Source organism: Myotis brandtii, unplaced genomic scaffold (assembly GCF_000412655.1).
Source record: "Myotis brandtii unplaced genomic scaffold, ASM41265v1 scaffold470, whole genome shotgun sequence".
Lineage (NCBI taxonomy): Eukaryota > Metazoa > Chordata > Mammalia > Chiroptera > Vespertilionidae > Myotis > Myotis brandtii.
The window spans coordinates 1,312,820-1,335,078 of record NW_005367953.1 but is presented as its reverse complement, the minus strand read 5'-3'; the positions used below and the strand labels follow the sequence as shown (position 1 = coordinate 1,335,078).

General features: G+C 34.8%; 1 protein-coding gene across 1 annotated transcript in view; it reads left to right on the top strand.

Annotated features, from left to right (window-relative positions):
- SLC12A2 (solute carrier family 12 (sodium/potassium/chloride transporter), member 2) overlaps window positions 1-22,014 on the top strand; it is a 92,160-nt gene extending 70,146 nt beyond the window's left edge. Inside the window, exons 19-27 of the mRNA XM_005875835.2 lie at window positions 2,342-2,421; window positions 5,954-6,079; window positions 9,455-9,502; window positions 10,884-11,006; window positions 12,411-12,522; window positions 14,121-14,207; window positions 16,462-16,597; window positions 16,895-16,962; window positions 19,138-22,014. Coding sequence (XP_005875897.1) covers window positions 2,342-2,421; window positions 5,954-6,079; window positions 9,455-9,502; window positions 10,884-11,006; window positions 12,411-12,522; window positions 14,121-14,207; window positions 16,462-16,597; window positions 16,895-16,962; window positions 19,138-19,273 — 916 coding nt within the window. The 3' untranslated portion in view covers window positions 19,274-22,014. The remainder of the gene's footprint in view (window positions 1-2,341; window positions 2,422-5,953; window positions 6,080-9,454; window positions 9,503-10,883; window positions 11,007-12,410; window positions 12,523-14,120; window positions 14,208-16,461; window positions 16,598-16,894; window positions 16,963-19,137) is intronic.
- Window positions 22,015-22,259: the final 245 nt, after the last annotated feature.

Here is a 22,259-nt window from a genome sequence, read left to right as displayed (position 1 = left end):
AAAACGTACACACACAATTTGAATAATTATAAAGGCAGTGTTTATTTTTTATTTTTTTAAATTTCTTTATTGGTTAAGGTATTACAAATGTGTCCTCATCCCCCCATTAACCCCCAACCTCCCCACTCCCCACTTGTTATCAGCTAAGGTGTGTATACATTTTTTTGGGGAAATCTTGTGTGTGTGTGTGTGTGTGTGTGTGTACACACATATATATACATATATATATATATATATATACATACACACACGCGCGCGCATATAATTTGGCTTCCCATTTAAGTTAGTTGGCTTTTTCACATCCCTACAGCTATTGTCGAGCAGAGTTCCTGAATGTTGTCAGACCCATCCCCTTTTAAGTTATCCTATATAATAAGAGAGGGGTATGCTAATTAGCCCTGGTATGCTGATTAGTCATGACCAGTATGCAAATTGACCATCACTCAAACACACAAGATGGCTGCTCCCATGTGGCCACAAGATGGCCGGCAGGGAAGGGCAGTTGGGGGCGATCGGGCTGGCAGGGGAACAGTTAGGCGTCGATCAGGCTGGCAGAGGAGTGGTTAGGGGGTGATCAGGCTGGCAGGCAGAAGCGGTTGGGAGCCAGCAGTCCCGGATTGTAAGAGGGATGTCTGACCAGGAGTCAGACATCCCCTGAGGGGTCCCAGATTGGAAAGGGTGCAGGCTGGGCTGAGGGACACCCCCCACCAGAGCATGAATTTTGTGCACTGGGCCTCTAGTGTCATTATAATATCTGATGCTGAGGAAGGCATTTCATCACTGATATCAACCTCAGAGGTTAGATTTGTTTCCCACTCAAACTAATTTTGCAGTTAATTATTTGGTTCATCTATTAGGTTATTTACTTTTCTTCTTTGTTGTTATCTTTTTTTAACTTATTGGGGTGACACTGGTTAACATAATTATACAGGTTTCAGGTGCATAATTCTCTAACACATCATCTGCACACTGTATTGTGTTCATCACCCCAAGTCAAGTCTCCATCACCATTTATCCCCCCATGCCCTCATCCACTTCTTTCATCCCCTTCTTCCAAGCAATCACCACATTGTTGTCCATGAGTTCTTTTTTAAAATGTACTAATATGTTTTGCTTTTCCACCCCTTAAAGTATAAGTTCAGAGTTCACTATTCACGGTTAGTGCTATTTCCAATGATCTTTACCAGGTGGCTAAGTTTTTATTTACATCATTTTAACTTCACTGTTAGGGGTTTTCTAGTGTTTGTTTTGTTACTTTGTCTTTCTGATTTTACTCTGTTCATGTTATTATTTATTTCCCTTACTGGAACGCCTCTTGTATCTATAGATAAAAGCACATAATTATTTGCCTGTATCACATAGGATAGTTTTGTCTTCACAGATGCCTTAAAACAATTTGAGGAAGTAGGCAGATCTCATACTTTACTTTTAAAATCTCTTTCTATTGATTATGTAAAGTAGACGATAAAAAAAATAATAATAAAGTATACGATGAATAAGATTTACCAAGTAATTGTTAAATGCTTTTCGTAAAATGAAAGCTTTGCTGGTTTGTCACACATGTGTAACTGCCCTTTGGCTTTGGGTTTACACTTTATTGTAACCCAGGATTCTCCTACTGTAAGTCGATTGCACCTCAGTGGAACAACCTGAAGTTTTGCAATTTGGAACTTTTTTAGTAGATCTGAGGAGAACTTGGGTTTATGTGATTTATGGTGTTAACGAAGTTTATAGAATTTAAGTCTGGTTTTAGAGTTGTGTACAAAGGTTTAATGTATACTATGTACGTATGGGATGCTCCCATTTGTGTTTAAAAAAAATCAAAACGACTTTTGAATACATGTCTGCAAATGCATATAAAATCTTAGTACTTTTTGAAACTAGTTTTGTAAAAAATTGTAAATTACTTAAAAATATTCTTTCTCCTTTGAGAAATGATCCCTTCATCCTCTACAATATGATCTCATTCTCAGTAATAAAATCCATCTTTGTCTTCATATATTTCTCTTGACTTTAGGGGTTTAAGTTTAAATTAAGTAATGGTTTGACTCCATAATTTTAGCTTGTTTCTAATAGGATAAAAATAGTTACTGCTTTAAATAGCTGCTTTAAATAGATTATCAGTATTATAAAGATCTTCATGTAAATAGTTTTAGAGGCATTACAGAAAAAGGGAAAAGGAATGGTATAGTATTTGAAACTATCTTAGCTCTCACCATAATATTTTAAGCATATTAAAGAATCAAATGTTAAAGCTGAAAGTAATTTTAAAGATCTTCAATTATTGCCTTCATTTTATAGAGGAGGGACAAATTTTTTTTTCATATTTTTCCTATTATAGTGACGCCTTTGATATACAATATGGAGTAGTGGTTATTCGCCTAAAAGAGGGTCTGGATATATCTCATCTTCAAGGACAAGGTAAATCTTTTTTGAAATTTTTTATTTTAAATATATAAATTACTTTGTTAGAAAATTATAGATCTTACAAGTCCTTCAATAATTTTAATATTTACCATCTGTTGTGAATGGCATTTTAAGATCAGATCTGGCCCTGCCAGTGTGGCTCAGCGATTTGAGTCAACCCATGAACCAGGAGGTCATGGTTCGATTCCTGTCAGGGCAAATGGCTGGGTTATGGGCTTGATCTCCAGTACGGGGCATGCAGAATACAGCCAATTGATGATTCTCATCGGTAATATTTCTATCTGTCTCTCCCACTCCCTTCATCTCTCAGAAATCAATAAAAACATATTTAAAAAAACACACAAAAAAAGTCACATGTTTGGCTCCACCAAAGTTTGTGCTTTTTCATTCATTATACTAACCTGGATGATGGCTAGTGATTAGAGAATAAAATTCAATCCAGATCATCAGTTTAAGAAAAACAAACATTGGTAATGATTCTAAATCGGCCAAATTTGTAAAAATATCCTATATACTAAAACCCTAATATGCAAATCAGCCAAACGGCAGAACGACCGGTTGCTATGACACACACTGACTACCAGGGGGCAGACACTCAATGCAGGAGCTAACCCCTGGTGGTCAGTGCACTCCAGGGGGAGTGCCACTCAGCCAGATCTGGGCTCACGGTTGGTGAGTGCAGTGGCAGTGGCAGGAGCCTCTCCCGCCTCCGCAGCAGCACTAAGGACCCCTTGGGGGATGTCCTACTGTCGGCTTAGGCCCGCTCCCAGGCTGAGGGACATCCCTCCCTCCTCCCCAGTGCACAAATGCCATGCACCGGACCTCTAGTATCCTATATAATAAAAGTGTAGTATGCAAATTGTCCCCTTCACCAGAGTTCTTCCGGGAGTTTGGCCAGTGGGTGGGCAAGGTGGGGGGAGGGAGGAAGGCCCTGGCCAGCGGTGGCGGCAGGCGGCCGGGGGATGGGAGGGAGTACCCGGCCAGCAGCCGGCAGCCGCTAGGGACCCTACCAGTGCATAAATTTCATGCACTGGGCCTCTAGTAATAAATAAAATTGTTGGATAAAAAAAAAATTAATGAGTGCTAAATTGTTAGACATGTTCATGTTTATGAAAGTCATGCTTTATATATAGAGGCACATTAATAGTGAAACACTAAACTCTCTCCGGAAAAGACCCTAGAAATCATTTTTAAATCATTTTATTCTGAAATAATTATAGGTACACAAGAAATTATAAAAATGTAGAGAGGTCTTGTGTACCCTTCATTCATACCCTTCGTTCTGCTGTTTGGTCAATTTGCATATTAGGGTTTTATTATATAGGATATTTTTACAAATTTCCCCCAATGGTAACATCTTACATATCTGTAGTTCTATACATGCACACACATGTGTACTTTGTGGTATGTATCACATATTTTGATTTATGTAACCAGCACCATAATCAAGATACATAACTGTTCTATCACCACAAAGATCTCCCTTGTTCTAGCCCTATATAGCTTTCACCATACTCTTCCTCGCTTCCCATCCTTAAACTCTGACACCCACCAATCGCTTCTCCAACAATATAATTTTCAAAGCATTTATAAAACAAACCAACCATTTTTTAAGAAGTGAACATTGAAACCAGTTATGGTATAATATTAGCTTTTGCAAACTTTTAAACTATGGAAAATTCCATAGCCTCTAATGATTTAAAAAAATATTAAAAGCTTAAGAAAATTTGCATGCCTAATATTTTACCATTATCAATTGATTAACCAAATCATCCAAATTAGCTAAAGCCTAAATAGCTGAGAGACATAATGAACTTTTGTCATCTGTTTCTAACCATAATTTAAACTGTTTTATTCTTCTCACTCCCTCCACCATTTTAAGGATATTGTGCATTCCAGAAAGGAATGCTTTAAGATCTTTATCCATATAACACAAAAGTATGGCTTGCTGAAAATGCACTTTCTTACTCTATCTAGAGTAGGCCTTGTAACATACTACTTTAATTCTCACTTGCTCTGAGAGTAATTTAGGTTTAAGGTTAACTCTGCATAATTATTTGTAGTGTCCCCTTTCATTCAAAAATATCACAGTTTGGCCAATAAATTACATAATTCTATAATTTACTGAGATTTTGAATATTGGAACTTGAAAGTATTTTTATGTGTTTACAATCATGAAAGTTGTTTTGAAATCCTTGTTATTCATCATTAAGATTTGAAGACAGGGATTTGATTTAGCACAAGGATTAAAGAACAGAGTCATATCTGCTTTAGACATCCCAGTATTTTTTCCTAGGTAGTTTTGTAGTCTGGGCAAATGTATTGACATCCAAGCCTCAGTTTTCTCATATGTTAAAACATAATTACTTCATAGGGTCATTGTGAAGATTAAAAAGGAGGTAAGGCCTGTGAAGCTTTTAGCAGTGCCTGCACGGAAGCTCACATAGTTTCTACTGTTATTTCTCTTAATGCACAAATCAGTGATGAGGATTATGGATAGATGATCAAATTCATATTATGTTTGTCTTCATGAAAATATTTTTATGGTGGAAGTTAAATATTTCCTAACTCTTCCCAAAAAAACAGAAAATGAAGAAATGGTACTTTTACAATGAGTTTGGTAAAGGACTCTATTCCCTAGTTTGGCTTTGTAGTTATGGGTGTAATTTTTCAGTGTTGCCTGTCCTCTTACATTATATATGAACATCTGTCACATTTTACATTTTTTACTTGTGTAAATGATTTTGAGAGTAGAGTTGACTCACATTTCATACATCATTCTTTTGTCTACCAGATTCTTGTGTTTCATGAATCTCATTCATTACTGATTCCTCAGCACCTAATTCAGATGTCTGACACTTAGTTGTGGCTCAAGATATTGAAGTGAATAGTAATTTCAAAACAGATTAGCACATTTGTTTAAATCAGAAATCACTTATTATAAACTTACTAGAGGCCCGGTGCACAAAAATTTGTGCACTCTGGGGGGCGGGTCCCTTATCTGGCCTGTGCCCTCTTGCAGTCTGGGACCCCTCAGAGGATGTCCACCTGCTGGCTTAGGCCCGCTTCCCAGGGGAATGGGCCTAAGCTGGCAGTCAGACATCCCTCTGGCAGCCCGGGAGCACTCGGGGGATGTCCACTTGCCAGCAGGGAGCAGGCCTAAGCTGTAGTCGGACATCCTGAGCGCTGCTGAGGAGGCGGGAGAGGCTCCCGCCACCACCACTGTGCTGTCAGCTGTCAGCCTGGCTTGTGGCTGAGCAGAGCTCCCCCTGTAGGAGAGCACAGACAATCAGGGGCCATCTCCTGCATTGAGCATCTGCCCCCTGGTGGTCAGTGTGTGTCATAGTGACCAGTCATTCCTAGTGGTTCTGCTGTTAAGGTCAATTTGCATATTACCCTTTTATTATATAGGATTTTATAATAAACTTTGCTTGAAATGGTCATTTAATTGATATTATACCATCATGCTTTCCTTAATGCTTAAAATAAGGTTTAGATCATATTTTAAATACTTTCATATCTACAGAAGAATTATTGTCGTCACAAGAGAAATCTCCTGGTGTCAAGGATGTGGTACTAAGCATGGAGTATAGTAAGAAATCAGATTTAGATACTTCCAAACCATCTGGTGAAAAAACCGTTACACATAAAGGTAATTTTTATTCAAACAAGAAATTTCATTAATGGTAATGTTTTAATTTGGAGAGGAAAAGCTTTATTACATAACATAGCTAATAAGGTAACCTGTCCTCAAATTTTTACTTTTCATTTCTAGTTGTTCAAAATGTATGGCTTTCAAAACTATCTACAGATGAACAAGAAGAGAGGATGAACAAAAGGAGATAGATGAAATAAGTATACAAGACCAGTGTGGATGGGAGAGTTGGAAGGGGTCGACCTCAGCGAACGTACCTCAATCAGAGTGAGGACATTTTTAGTAAAGGCCAGCTTAGGAGTTCCCTAATTAAGTTAATAACAATGTACCTACCTATATAGTTTAAGTTTAAAAAATTTGGCTCTCAAAAGAAATTTCAATCGTTGTACTGTTGATATTTGGCTCTGTTGACTAATGAGTTTGCCGACCACTGGTATAACCAATGGACACAGACACTGGGGTGGTGGGGGCTTGCCTGGAGTGGGAATGGCTGCGGGGGGCGGTAAATTGGGAAAAAGGAGACACATGTAAAACATTAGACAAAAAAACCTATCTACAAAATAATTAATTTATAAGGCATTAAAGTGGATCACAGAACAGAAACTATACTAATTAATTACCTACTAATATGCTCTTGTATGTTTTTATTTATACGTGCTTTAAAGAAAACATTTTAATTTGAAGCCTTGGTTAAATCTGAACTTGTAAAGAAACATAATTTTAGAGCAGCAGTTCTCAACCTGTGGGTCGCGACCCCTTTGGGGGTAGAATGACCCTTTCACAGGGGTCACCTAAGACCATCGGACAACACATATATAATTACATATTGTTTTTGTGATTAATCATTATGCTTTAATTATGTTCAATTTGTAACAATGAAATTGGGGGTCACCACATGAGGAACTGTATTAAAGGGTAGCGGCATTAGGAAGGTTGAGAACCACTGTTTTAGAGTGATGTACCTATTATAAGCACGTGATAATATTGAAAGAAATTAAGTTTATGTAATTGATTAACCTTTTTTATTCTTTTTAGTAAATCAAGGTATTTAAATGCCAAGACTTTTATTTATGTGTTGGTATATTCAGAATATTTCTACTTCTGCATCTGATGTTTAGGTAAAACAATGTAATAAAAAATCAAGTGCAATTTTACTTCTTAATTTAGTCTTTCTGAAGAAACAAGCTATTTGTATTTGGGTGCTGAACTATTCAGCCATAATTACAGACATAATACCACTGGTGACTTATGTGCTCTAAGCCACAAAACAATTTCCAGGTTTCATGAGACTTTCAGATAATTTCATCCTCAAATCTATATGTAATATTTATGAGAAGGAAAGAGAGATGACTTCCAAATCTTACTCTCCCACCCTCACTCTCCTACCTCTGTTTAGTTTAGTATCTCCATCTGTCCTATTCCCAGTTGACAAGCAACAAGAAAAATCTGCACTGTAAATCATCAAACCATATCATATTTTTATTTCTGTAAAATAATTGCCATTCTTTGTCTGAAATTGATAGCATTGGATAGTTCCTGTCTCAGGAAATTGATCATTTCTAGATTTAGAAGCATGCATTTATTTATTTTCTCCTTATTTAATTTATCTGTTTGCTTAGAGAATGGTAGTTGAGAGCTTAGTTGAGACCCATTGTCCCTTTCAGTTCTTTGCTGGCTTGGGATTATAATTTTTTCTTTTTCATCTCAAAACTCTATAAACTGATTATGTCAGCACTGTTCTTATGTTCCTGCATTTATTTTTAGTTTATGGTATTCATTCTTTCATTTCCTCTTACTTTTCATTTGTCCTTTTCTCTTGCCTAAAACAAATCCTTTCCTTTACAGAATCTGTTAGAAATTAATAGATAAAACTATGATGGAAGGGGAAGAATATTTATCAAGCATCTACTTTGTGCCTTCCACAATTTAATAGATGTTACCCATACATTAGCTCATTAATGTGTGTCATAATCTTATGAATCATTATTTTTATGAAATAGGAAACTGGGTCAGTATATTTCTATTTATCTTCTTGTTATAAAAATGTAAATAATTTTAATTTAGTTTAAATCAAAGTGTTAATATTTCCTTGAAATTTCTGAGCTCTTTGAAATGAATACAGAATGTCCATAGTTATATTTATAAATGTTTTTTATCTTCAAAGACAGATAATATCAAATATCTATAGGAACAATAATATTTAATACTAAGAAATTAAAATAATTGAAATGTCTCTTGTTCCATAACAGGCATAAGAACTTAGCATTCAAAAATAGCATTAATATTTTTTGTGTTTATTTTCCTATTTTTCCAATTATTTTCAAAATTATCATAGAAATCATAGAAAAGTTTATACAGTTTTAAAAGTCTTCAGAATTATAAACATTCTGGTATGGTTATTATGTAGTCATAGATATTTGATATTTCTGCCTTGATTATTGAGTATTCAAAAGAACAAAAAGAGCACCCTTTTATTTTGTGCTAAGCACTGACTTAAGTGCATTAATGTTTGCAATATAATAACATTAAGAGGTAGGTATTGTTCATCCTCTTTACAACTGAGGAAAGTGAGGAGTTAAGTCACAGCCAGGAAAGGGGTCAGTGGTAATACTGGAATGCTGGGAGTCTGGCTCAAGAGCCCACTGCAGTGTACTCTTCCCTGACCAAGTTGGGAGTTTTATGTGCCTTAAACAAATAATCCAAGCTTATATTTAAAAAAAAAAAAAAAAGAGAGAGAGAGATTAGGAAAACTGTTAACTCCAGGAAAACATTTATAGGTATTTAAATGTAAACGGACAAGTATATGTAGACATACTTGCATATGCATATATACAACTTTATGTATTTGAAAAAAAAATCGCTCCTGTATAACCTGGCATTTATATAAACCAAGAGACTCTGGCTGATCAAACTCCTTAATATTTCAAGTGGCAAATGATTTGTACAAATACCAAATATCCCTTTAGTGTTTCCAAAATTACTTTTCAGTCATTTGCATAATGATTAAAGTTTATGTGTTATCTGGAACATCAATTTTTAATGCCATATTCCTACTCTATTAGCCATAGTTAAACATCTTGTCATCTGATTTCAAGCATAAAAGTTTAAAAATTCTGCTAAAGTTTTGGTCAGTTGTAGAGGAATAAAATTTTAGGGGTGTTAATCAGTAGCCCCATTGGAGAGTTCTAAAATGTTTGCTTTTTTAAATCCTGAACACTCAGTGCAGAAAATATTGATCTTCAGTCTTGATTATTTTTCAGACTGTTTCTTCGTACTATGTTTTGTTTATAAATGTGCTCTAATTACATTTTCATTATTTTATTAATATAAAGGCAATTAACTTATATTTTGTGTTTTTTAAACATAATCTAGATGAGGAAGAGGATGGCAAGACTCCAACTCAACCACTGTTGAAAAAAGGCAGGCATTTTTCATCATTTTATTTTAACCCCTTTTTCATACTATTAACTCTTTATCTCCAACCTTATTATTTTCTTTTTTATCTTAGTTTTTATTTTCATGGTGAGGTGATGTTACAGTTATTTATTAAATGCAGATTAGAAAAATTATCATTAGTCTAATTAAAGCGTTAAATCATCCCAGGAAAAGGTGATATATCAAATACAAATTCTTTTAAGTCATCATAGCATTTCTGAAATATTCAAACCCTGAAAGTCAGTATTAATTTTTTAATTTTAACTGCATGGTTTAGATGATAAGTAGAGACACTGAAATAGGTTTATTCACAGTGTCACTGCATTCTTTACCATCAGTGGTACCATCCAAGTCCTTAATTTTGATACTAATATATTTTTCATTTCAAAAATTACAATATTTCTCACAGTCCTGCTGCGTTTGGGAGATACACAGTCATGTCAACGTACATGAATTTTATGAGAAGGAGATAGAGGTGAGAGTTATGGAGCAGTGTGGTTTGGTAGCCATATTACTTCATCATGCAAATCATTCGTCATGTTTGCATACATCGTGGCAGCATGAAAAGTGAATGATAGGCATTCTGCAAACGTGATCAGATTTCCTCCTATGGATTTTTGCTTTAAAAATTTGGTCTAGGAGTTTCACAATAGTCATTTGCTTACTCACAGAGCCAGTGTTGATTTCTTTTTTTTTAATTTACTGGGAATATAAATGGGAACTCCCTTGGTATATTGCTCTTTCGACTTGCAGCATATGGGTGCCCTTCCAGGGAGTTCCCACCATCTTTCTGTGGTTCAAAGAAAGATGTGATGGTTATGTGGCTTTATAAAATTGGGTATCACATATTAATGGGACAAATGCTAGATAAAAATGAGAGTTTTTTTCCTTAGACTAAGGTTTCGCTGTGATAATTGTAAGATTGTATTGGTATGTCTTCCATTTCTGTCTTTCATATAACATTTTATTTAAAAATTTTTTTTGAGCTTTAAATGGTTTAAAAACTAGACTACAAAAGAAAAGGCATAAACTTAATTTGTCCAGTTAGCCTAAAACATCTTTTCACAAATCAAAATCCAGCAGTTATAATTTTCTTGATTGATATTTATGATTCTCTTTCATTCAGAATGCTTCAAAATATTGGAAATTAGGCAAGATGGTCTGAATAAGTTTAACTGTTGTGAAGATGTGTTTATCTCTAGCCATCTTAATCATATGTTTAAATTATAAACAATTGAAAGCTTATGATTGATACCATATACTACTATCTGCGAAATATGTAAAAGTTAGGAAACTATAGGAATGCAGCAAAAGGGACTTTAATATTTAGCTTCCTTACATCTTCTTTTTCTGCTTAATCCTTTAGAATCCAAAGGCCCTGCTGTGCCTTTAAATGTAGCTGACCAAAAGCTTCTTGAAGCTAGTACACAGTTTCAGAAAAAACAAGGAAAGAATACCATTGATGTCTGGTGGCTTTTTGATGATGGAGGTAAGGTTGTTAATACATTTTTTTAACAGTTTTAAATTTACTGAAGTTGTGGGAATAGTACTAAAAATTGGATTGTATTCCTTACTCATAGACCACATTCCAGTTTAGCCAACATTCCCAAAAGCAACAGGATTAATTTCGGAATCAGGTGTTGCACTTAGTTGTCATCTCTCTTCATTGTCCTTTAATTTGGGAGTTGCTAGGTCTTTCCTTGAGCTTCATGACCTTAATATTTAAAAAAATATTATAGACCAAATATTTTATAGAATGTCACTTAATTTGGAGTGCTATTTGATGTTTCACCATAATTATTTTCAAGTTATATATTTTTAGCAAAAATATCACAAGTGATGCTGTGCTCTTCTGTCTATATCTCATCAGGTGGCACATGATGTTGCTTTGTCTCATCACTGGTGAGGTTAGCTTTGACTATGGAGTAAGGTGGTTTTCACCAGGGTTATACACTGAAGAGTTACTGTTCTCCCCTTTTATAATTACAGGCATTTGGGGGATGAGGAGTTACTTTGAGACTATGTAAATAGACCATTGTTACTGCAACTGTTACCACCATCTTTAGCATCCATTGATATTTCTGCCTGAATTTATTGTTGTTATGGTTTGTTTGTGGTTGCCAGATGATAATTTTCCAGTCCTATTATTTCTTCCCATGGATTCCTATTTTATTCACTGGGATATGATTTGTCATTCTCATTATTTGTTTTGATATTCAAATTGTCCCAGATTTCCTGTTTAGTCTGACTGCTATGTCCATGTGGCATGTCCCAACCACTCTTTGTTTTCTAATACAGTAAGTTGTTCCAGGCTCAGTTTTGTACTTCCCTACAGCATCCGTTGAACCACCCTTTATCTAAGAAGCCCTGATTACTTTTAGTGGAGAGTGGTATTGAGGAACCAAAAACGGGGCATTAGATGTGCTTGTTGGTATTAGGGTGTCATTGCTCCCAAGCCCTCTCAGTGGACAGATCTATGAAATACACATAGAAGTGTCTGTATGTATATTTAGAGGCTGAAAACTAATTCCAGCCCAACACTGCAGGGTTCAATCCAGCTTCTCCCTCTATGTTTCTCATTTTAGTGAGAAATGTTGCTCCCATTAGCTTCAGCAAATATTCTCCTTCCTCCCTCTTCCTGTAGGGGACTAATCTCCCAACTCTGCCAGGCCACAATCCCATTTCACTGACTTCCTCACATGGGCCCTGACTCCACTGGGTCTCCCTCCTAGTTCAGTCCTGCCTTATGGCTTTATGACTGAGTCAAGGAAGGACAGAAAGAAAAATTTAGTTTTACAGAGTTGTTGTAAACATGTTTTTAGAGACTAAATTGAATTAAAAGTTTTTATTTAAGAAATTAGCACTTAGTATATGATTTATTTTTATGATTCAGGTTTGACCTTATTGATACCTTACCTTCTGACTACCAAGAAAAAGTGGAAAGATTGTAAGATCAGAGTATTCATTGGTGGAAAAATAAACAGAATAGACCATGACCGGAGAGCGTAAGTCTACTTTAAATTGAAGGACATTTATCTGTAATACTTTATTATTACTATATAGATTTGATAGAATAATCCATAGGCAATCCATGTCAGTTATGTTACTCTATTCTATGCTGAAGCTGAAAATTCTCAAATAAACCATCTTTAATTTTAAGTTAGTCTTTATGTTTAAGTTGTAATATTTTTTAATATATTGACATTTTAGAAAGTATTAATATTTATGGCATTAAAGTGTTAAGCAGCTCTTTTTTTTAAATCGGGGGAGAGTGTGCAGCCATTGTCATCTACTCCCTGTCTGTGTTGTCACAGTTCTGTTTCTGGGTTCAGTGCTTCTCTAAGTGCCTGTGGTGTCTCTGACCTGTTTGCATATATTTTGCACATTGCTCCCAATTTCAGGTTTGGAAAGCAGAGCTTGATCTCATGATTCCTCTGCCCAAAATACTTCATAACGTTTCCTCTGTAACATAACAGAGAAGGTCTATGCTAAATGTGGCAATCAAAGTCCTAACAATCTACCCTCCTATTCCCTATTGTTATCTCTTGGTCCCCCAATTGCCTTATACTTCAGTTTACATTTCTGTACCTGCCTTAAAAATGCAGATGGTTTCAGACTTTCACTCCTTTGCTTACTCTCATCTCTCTACTATTAATAGCTTTGTACTTCTGGGTTAAAATACTCCATCCTTTAATGTTCAGGACAGTTGCCACCTTCTTCATTACACCTTCCCTAATTTTCTCCCTTGTCCCCCACTAGTTGTTACATTTCCTTCCTGAATCACAATATACTTGATACCACTCATCACATTCTGGGCTTCTGTTATATTTATTTTATGCCAGAATTCAATTAGGTGTTTATTCATTTCAAATAGTGAATTATGCAAGCAGTATTAGAAATAACTAAAAAGTTAAACCTGTTTCTCATCTGTTTTCTAGTATATTAATTTAGAAAACTCATTTTATTAAGAATAAAATCCTGTTTTGTTCATTGCTTTTCCTGTTTGTATGTTTGTATGTTTCAACTTTTCTATTGTTGCCACCAAGGCTTCATTGCCAACTCTGCCTCCAAAAAGGTATTTACTGAAAAGCCAGAGGCTGTTGGAGCTCCTATCCCATGCCTGTCCAAGTTCAATCCCCCACCCCTCCCAAATACTGTGAACTTAACCTACTCTCAGTTATAACTTCAGTTTGGTCCAAAAGGTCATATTTGGACCTTTTGGGATATGCATTCAACATGGATGGAAGAATAATCCAGAAATAATTAAACAAATAACTAGTTTTTATTGAAATCCTTATACTTAATATAATTCCACTAAAATTAAATTTAAAAATACTAGTTGTATTCAAATTTCATTATTAATGTCTTTCACTGTCCATTACTGGATGAGATTCAGAAAATGTAAAATAACAGAAGTCTCTTCTCAAGGAATTTTTTACATCTACTTTGTTAATGTACAATGGAAATTAATTCAGATGGGTTTGTTTTGTATGTGATATATATTTTTCCTATAAATCATGCTTTTCAGATACATAGATTCAGCTCTAAATAGAATAGAAATATCAGCCTTCATGTGTCTAAGTGCTATTTATTTTTGTTTTAGGATGGCTACTTTGCTTAGCAAGTTTCGGATAGACTTCTCTGATATAATGGTCCTAGGAGATATTAATACTAAGCCAAAGAAAGAAAAGTAAGTTATTGAATAAATTACTTTGTACAAATTTCTGATATTTTTGCATAACCTACTCAGACACTCCAGTAACAGATCATTCAACTTAAACTAATATATGGCCTTTTGGCCTGCTGTTAGTTATATAACTTTTTAAATTTAGCACTGAGAGTTGGCATGCTTATAGCAGATTTCAAAGTAAGTCTAAAGGCCTTCCATTTTCAGAGAATTCAATTACCGCTTTATAAGAAATTTCTGAAAATCATTAATACCACAGAAATTCCACATGGTTCTTTAAATTTCCATTGTTTATGCCCACGTTCATTATGACCACTCAGTCCCTACTCCACATAGAAATTATTCACAATGTTTTATTACTAAAATAGAAAAGTCTAAGAATTTGCCTATAATAGTTGCACTTACAATTCTCAAGAATTAAAAGATTTGTGGAATAGTGTACCTGAAAATGGTAATATTATGGTTGTTATCATATGTATATTACTGGACAGAACTTTAATAATTCTCAGATAAACGTTGAATAAATGATGAAGTTGGTGTAAAGAATCCACTTTAAATTTAAAAAAAATAGTAAGATTATACTGTGTAAGGTTGTAATCAGGGAGAGATTTGTTTCCTGTTATAAAACAATAAAAACCAGGAGCTTTGTATGAGACATACTTGAAAAGGGTGTTCAAGGACTCAATTCCAATGTATGTGTGGAGGCTTCCCACACCAACCAATTCTCAGACAGAAGCAGAGTATCGAGAATTCAACTCAATTAGGACACCATCTACCCAAAGATAGAATCAAATTACACAGGTAAAGGGCTCAGCCTCACAAGAACTGCCCTCCACTTAATTTTTTTATTTTTAAAATATGTTTTTATTAATTTCAGAAAAGAAGGGAGAGGGAGAGAGAGAGAGAGAGAGAAACATCAATGATGAGAGAGAATCATTGATCAGCTACCTCCTGCACGCCCCACACTGGGGATTGAGCCCGTAACCCTGGGGCATATGCCCTGACCAGGAATTGAACCACGATTTTTAGTTCATAGGTCAAAACTCAACCACTGAGCCACACCAGCTGGGCTGCCCTCCACTTTAGATTCCAGCCACAAGCACAGGTTGTTACCTATACTTCTGACAGACTAGCTATAAATCAGAGGTTCACATGACTTCCCTCTCCAATTTCAGTTTGCTAGAATGGCTCCCAGAACTCAAGAAAACCCATTTACTCATTAGATTACTAATTTATTACAAAGGATACAAATTAACAATCAGATGAAGGGATACATTGAGTGAGGTCCCCAACAAAGGAGCTTCTGGCCTTGTGGAGCTTGGGGCTCAGCAAGGTGGCACCTGGAAGCATTCTGGTCTCTAACAAAGAGGGAAGAGGACCAAGGAGCTGTCCTCCCAGTTTTTCTGAAGCTTCATTACTTAGTCATGATTGAACTTTTGGTATAATAAAAATCAATTCCATAATTAGTTAAAAATTAGTTATGATTGACTAAGTCATTGGTCATTGGCAATTATACTCAATCTCCAGCCCTTTCCTTTTTGTGGGACATTGGAGGTTTGTAGGGGGAGACGACTGAAAGATCCAAACCTCTAGTCACAAGGTGGGTTCAACTGGCAACCAGCCCCACCCTTGGGGTTGGGTCCAAACTTCATCTCATTAATTTAAAAAAAAAACCTTTATAACTCTCAACACTTGGGAAATTCCAAGGGTTTGGGGGAGCTGTGAGCCAGGAACTGTAGATGAAGACCAAATATCTTATAAATCACAATATTGCAAAACTGAAAAATGTTTTTCACATTCATAGAGGATTAGAATGCTGTTCATGTTCTTTTAATTATCTTTTGTCCTATTAAGTATTTCTGGATCTAGAGATTAATTCTCCATCTACTTAAATGTTTAGTATCTGCCCTTCCCTCCCTTCAAAATGTTCTAGTACCTTTTCTAATACTACTTTTCTTTAGTGGTATTTGAACTAGGAAAGGGAAAGCCTTTGAGTGTTTTGAGTAAAGGAATAACACAATTTGACTTACTGCTCAAAGGGATCATTCTGGCACTGTGGTGAAAATTTACTTCGATTGGGGTGGGGAGTTAGACATAGGAGCAGGGATAGATGAGAGAGATCAGAGTAGTTAAGGGTATAGAGGGGAGCACAATAGATGGAAAACAATAACTGCTTAAGTTATAATTTTGTGTTTCAAGATCATACTGTTAAGTAATTCAAAATAAGGTTATCAGTATTCTTTCTATTGTTTTTAAGTATTATAGCTTTTGATGAAATGATTGAGCCATACAGACTTCATGAAGATGATAAAGAACAAGATATTGCAGATAAAATGAAAGAAGATGAACCATGGCGAATAACAGATAATGAACTTGAACTTTATAAGACCAAGGTATTCTTTTTTTTTCCTGCTTACTTTTCATTAACCTTCCATGTGATTTTTAAAAAATACTAAGACATAAAAGTATCAAGAACTGCAGTTTGTTACAGAAGGACCCAGTTGTATAAATTAAATCTACTTTAAGTTGGATTTATATGTGGTCATTGTAAAGATTTTTTAAAATTATGGAACTGATTTTTATTTACCAAAATTGATTTTGGTTTCTTTTTTCTACTTATAGTTTTATGAACCATGATAGATTCCAATTTTCAAATGGTCTAGGAATGACTTTGTCTTGTTTCATTTCAGACATACCGGCAGATTAGGTTAAATGAATTATTAAAGGAACATTCAAGCACAGCTAGTATCATTGTCATGTAAGTAATACCTGCACTAAGATTTTCTTAGGTATTAATTTTTATGATAATGCAATTAGGGTTAATTTCTATACAAATACATATCTATTTAACATTCATAATGACCTAGTAGTTGTAAGGAGGAAAAACAAACTTTTTAAAATACACTTTGTTCTAAGCATATGGGAAGAAATTAAGTAGGAGGAAAGAAAAATCTTAAGCTTATATGAATCTAAGTAATTTTTTATTATTGTATATTTTGCAATTTTCCCACCTTTTAACTGTGTTTAACTTTGCCATCAACCTTATGGGGTATGATGGCCTGAAATTCAAATTTGGACCCCAGGCACCTTGGTTCTCAAACTTAATTCATTACAGAAGGCAGTACCAGAAGCGATTTGTTCGCAAACAGAATCATTTTTCCCCATTAGAAATAATGTAAATTAAATTAATCCATTCCAGACCCCCAAATACAATGCATGTCTATTGTACTGTTTAGTCTATAAACTTATTTTCTTAAATTTATCGAACAAGCCCCCTACTAGCCTTAAAGGAATCAATCACCTTCAGCACTTGTTACAGAGGTGTCTTTCAGGTCAAAACGCTGTATCTTTGCTTGTTCATATATCACTGCCTCCAAAATGCAGTCACTAGCTCACTGCTTTTCCTTTATCCAAATCAACAACAGTTTTTCTACCTCTTCAATTACCTGTGATCATTGCTTCTTTCACAACCTTAGCAACATTAGCAACTCTTGATGGCCTCTTTATGTTTTAAAAGTGTGCTAATTGATTTCACCAGCAACATAAGCATCCTCTCCTTTGTTACCTTGAGATGCTTTTTGTCTTGCTGAGGTATCAGCAGAAAGGGTTGTCAGGTCAAAAACTGAAGTTTGGTTCTACCACTGAGACATTTTTTCTGTGAACAACTTGGTCGAGAACCAAATTGTTTGAGATGGGAGACTTTGAAAAATGAGGTTTGACTGTAATAAAGTTGCTTGGAGGATTAAATTTTTAAAATGGTTTCCTGTCTGAATCCTGCCCCAAGTTCCCACACACAAGACTTTTACATATAGACACATTGTCCTGGCAGTGAATATAGCTAACTCTTGGCTTTCATTCCACTGAACCAGGTTAGCTAGATATTAACTTGAACCCAAATTCCCTCAGTCCTGTAACCTGGGTTCTTAAATGGGTGAGAAAAGCTCAGGCCTTCAAAAACATGGCAAATGATTGAATAAAGTTAACACCAAAGGATTGTGCTTCTGATTAACAATAAACATTTATTATTACATCAGAAATTTTTAAGTTTTGCCAGTAATCATATATCTGTAATGGAAGATGGTAAAACATAGAATCTAGAAACACTATAGAGCAATTGGCCACTACTACTGTTATGCCCAGATTTCAGGATCCCCAAGAAACCAACAGGGAGCCAGCAGTCCGATGTAAAAGCAAAGAGTCCTTTATATTTCAAGCTAGCTTGAGCTCCCCGTCCACCACACTCACCGACACAACGGCAAGCCAAGTGGCCGAGAGAGAGAACCCCGCGTAGAGACGGGATTTTATAGGGGGGGTTGGAGTAAGGGGAGGAGAAAGGACTGTGCTCTGCCGATTGGCCAGGAGCAAGTCGGTGTCTTGTTCCTGGGTGTGGCTAGCAGTCTTAGACTTCCGGGAAGAAGCTCCTTGCCAAACACGTGGCTTCCCCAAAATGGAGGACACAGGATAAGATGGAGGGCATAGTCCTCGCCCTTTCACTACTACTGTCGACAAATAGAAGTGAAAGCACAGAGAGACAAGAAGATAAAAATGAATATCTAGAAATAATTATGTTTGAATCTTATTTATCTATTTTAGTTTCCACTTTTACATTCAGATGGAAACATCATTTTCTCTTAAAAGAATTCTATACTTATTGAAGAAAGGGAAATTTAGGGCTTAATGTTAGATACCAAATGGGTTATGCTAATCGTGGGAAGAAATTTTTAAACATATTTTGTTAGAACTTGAAAAAAATAGGAGTAGTGTTATGGTAGTATAGTAGTTGCTATACTATATGCAGGATTTCCCCACACTTAATAATATGCTGTAACTATAGTAACTTTTAGTTACTATATTTTGACATCTAATTTTTATTACATTTTATTCTTCTCAACTTAAATGCATTGCTGAATTTCCTTTCTTCTTTTGATACCAGGAGTCTCCCAGTTGCACGAAAAGGTGCTGTATCCAGTGCTCTCTACATGGCGTGGTTAGAAGCTTTGTCTGAGGACCTGCCACCAATTCTCCTAGTTCGTGGGAATCATCAGAGTGTCCTTACATTCTATTCTTAAACTTTCTACACAGTGGACAGCCCTTCAGACAGTACTGCATTGCCTAGTGAAGTAACTGAAATCTTCAATGACACGTTAACATCACATTGGCGAACTGTGACTTTTCTTTCACTATTTCATTAATTTGAAAGCACACAGGGAAGTTGTTCCATTGACATGTATATGGAGACTTCAGTTTTAGTCATTAATGTATCTCAATTTTAATGATGATTCCTTGTTGTTGGACTAAAGCTCATGAAGTAAAGTTTTCCTTTGCTACTTGAATAGCAATAAAAGTATGTTATTTTCTGATTGATGAAAGAAATACAAAAAGCCTTTAGCCTCGAGGTGCCTTCTGAAAATAACCAAATTTCATCCATATATCCTCTTTTATAAATTTATAGAATGTCAAACTTTGCCTTCAGCTATTACTTTTATTTCTAGTCTCTTCTACCTTAAAACGGACACTGCTTTTCTTCCATTGACCAGTTAGTGTTGAGTACTGTATGTTGTCTATTATTTTTGTAAAATTTTATGTTAGACATTAAAGGTGAGAGTTAGGGCAAGTTAATGGGGGGGAATATGGGAACCAAAAAGTGACCCCAAGTTTAGACTGTATGAGTATGTAAATTTGTAGACCTAGGGGGAAAAGGCCCAATAAACCTTTTTTTTTTTTTTTAACTTCTAAGTGGTTCTTATTTGTATCTTCATTCAATATTACTAAAATGTTAGGGAAGGTTAGAGATTTATCTAGTACTTCTATATACTGCTGAAAAATTACAGTCATTCTTTAGACAAATTATATAGTTATTCTTTTGACAGAAATTCTCAATCATTTGTATTTATTAAAAGAGATTTGTCCTAATTTAGAGTTTTCTTTAAATCTGAGGGACTTTTAAGAAATGCTAAATAATTTTTCTGGAGGAAAATCATTGCCATTTCATAGAATATTTCAAACACTACATGGAATTTCACTATACCATCCTTTACAAGTCATTAAAATAATGTTTCATCAAATGGTTAAATGGACCACTGGTTTCTTAGTGAAATGTTTTTAGGCTTAATTCATTCAAATGTCAAGTACACTTAGTCTTAATTAATATACTCAGGTTTGAACAGATTATTCTGAACATTTAAATTTAATCCATTCTTAATACTTTAAAACTTTTGTGTTAAGAAAAACTGCCAGATTGTGCTTTTGAAATGTCTGTTTTGACATCATAGTCTACTAGTACAAATATGACAGTGCGTATGTACTGTTATTAAAAGCTTTATATACAATTATTAATGTAAAGTTTTTCAGTTTTTATTCAAGGATTTCCTAAAAACATTTCAAGGGATCTATATCTACATATATGTATGTGTGTGTGCATATATATATACATACACAGATGCATATGTATATATAATGACATTTTTTGTTGCTTTTTTTTTGCATTTTAAATGATCAAGATTCATTAGATTAAAATGGTTTTTGTTTTAGTAAACGTAAGTTCAAAATTAGATTGAAAGAGACAGGTTTCCTGAAGAACAAAGGTGATTATTTGAAGGGCATGTAATTCACACAGTTATCATTCAGATAGAAAATGGGGAACATTTCATCTAAAGTACTGTTTAGTGGGTTCATTGGTATGTTTCAATGGTGAAGAATTTATGCAGGTTTTAATAAATCTTGATAGAAAGTATAAAATTACTGTTGTCAACAGTGCAGTATTTTTGCTGCATAAGTATGAACTAAGTTAATATAAAAATGAAGATCTGATAATAATTTTGAATTCAGAATGTTAAGAAAATGAAATAATTGGTTTTTTCCAAAGTATTTTTTCCTCTGTTATAACGCACAACATTGTTGCATTTATGACAGGTTTTGTAGTGTTTGGGGGTAAGGATGGTAGAAATGTCAGATTAGTCAATAAACTATTTATGTTTGAATTTTTAAAATGGATAATAGGGCATGAAATAAGTGCTGCTATCTTGAAATGTGCACAGGTACACTTACTTTTTTTTTTTTCTTCAAGTTTTTCCCATTCAGGAAAACATCATTGTGATTTGTACTGCAGGAACCAAACGTCATGCATCATACATTGTGTATAAAGTACATAAAATATATCTAAATATGCATAATGGGGGGAGGGTAATATTGTCTGTGAAATAATGTAAGAAGCTTTTCACTTTTTAAAAATGTGCATTACTTTTACTTAACACTAGACACCAGGTCAAAATTTTTAAGGTTAATATAGTGCTCTAATAAAATTCAATAATTAATTCTTAGAGATGCTAGCTAGTGTCAAAGCTATTCTACTCTTTTATTTATACTGAATTTGATTATTTTAATGCCATTTTTTTTTTTTTAGTTCTAATCATTCGTGGTAACTTGGAAACAAATAATTATGCAATGGCATTTGAGCATTCATTATTCCTAGAGGTAAAAATTCAATGGGTTTAGAGAGAATGGTGGTGTTATGCTGATAATTAATGGTTAATTAAATCAGATATTTATTTGTTACATTACTTCATTTGTATTTTAGGTTTTCTTTTACATTCTTTTTATATACTTTCTGATATTACGTATTTTTAAAGACTATGGAAATAATTTAAAGATTTGCGCTCTGGTGGATGTTTACTAAGTTTGAAAATGTAATATTTTGATAATGTATGATAACTGTCACACATGCTTTTCTAATGTTTTAACATTGAGTATTGCAGTTGCTGCTTTGTACAGAGGTTACTGCAATAAAGGAAGTGGATTCATTAAAACTATATAATGTCTACTCATATTTTATCTGTTTTGTAAGTCTATGTCAGCTTTAACTTAACCTCATTTATATAACTACTAGAGGCCCCGTGCACATTGAAAGTAAATTAATTAGTAATTAGAAGGTGGCTGGCAGTCAGGACTGGGCAAGATGGCAGGACATGCCCTGGAGCCAACCTCCCACGGTTTCTCCCCAGCAGGCCGCACCTGGGGCAGCGCAGGGGCTCGAAGGGTGTCTGTGGAATGAGCGGG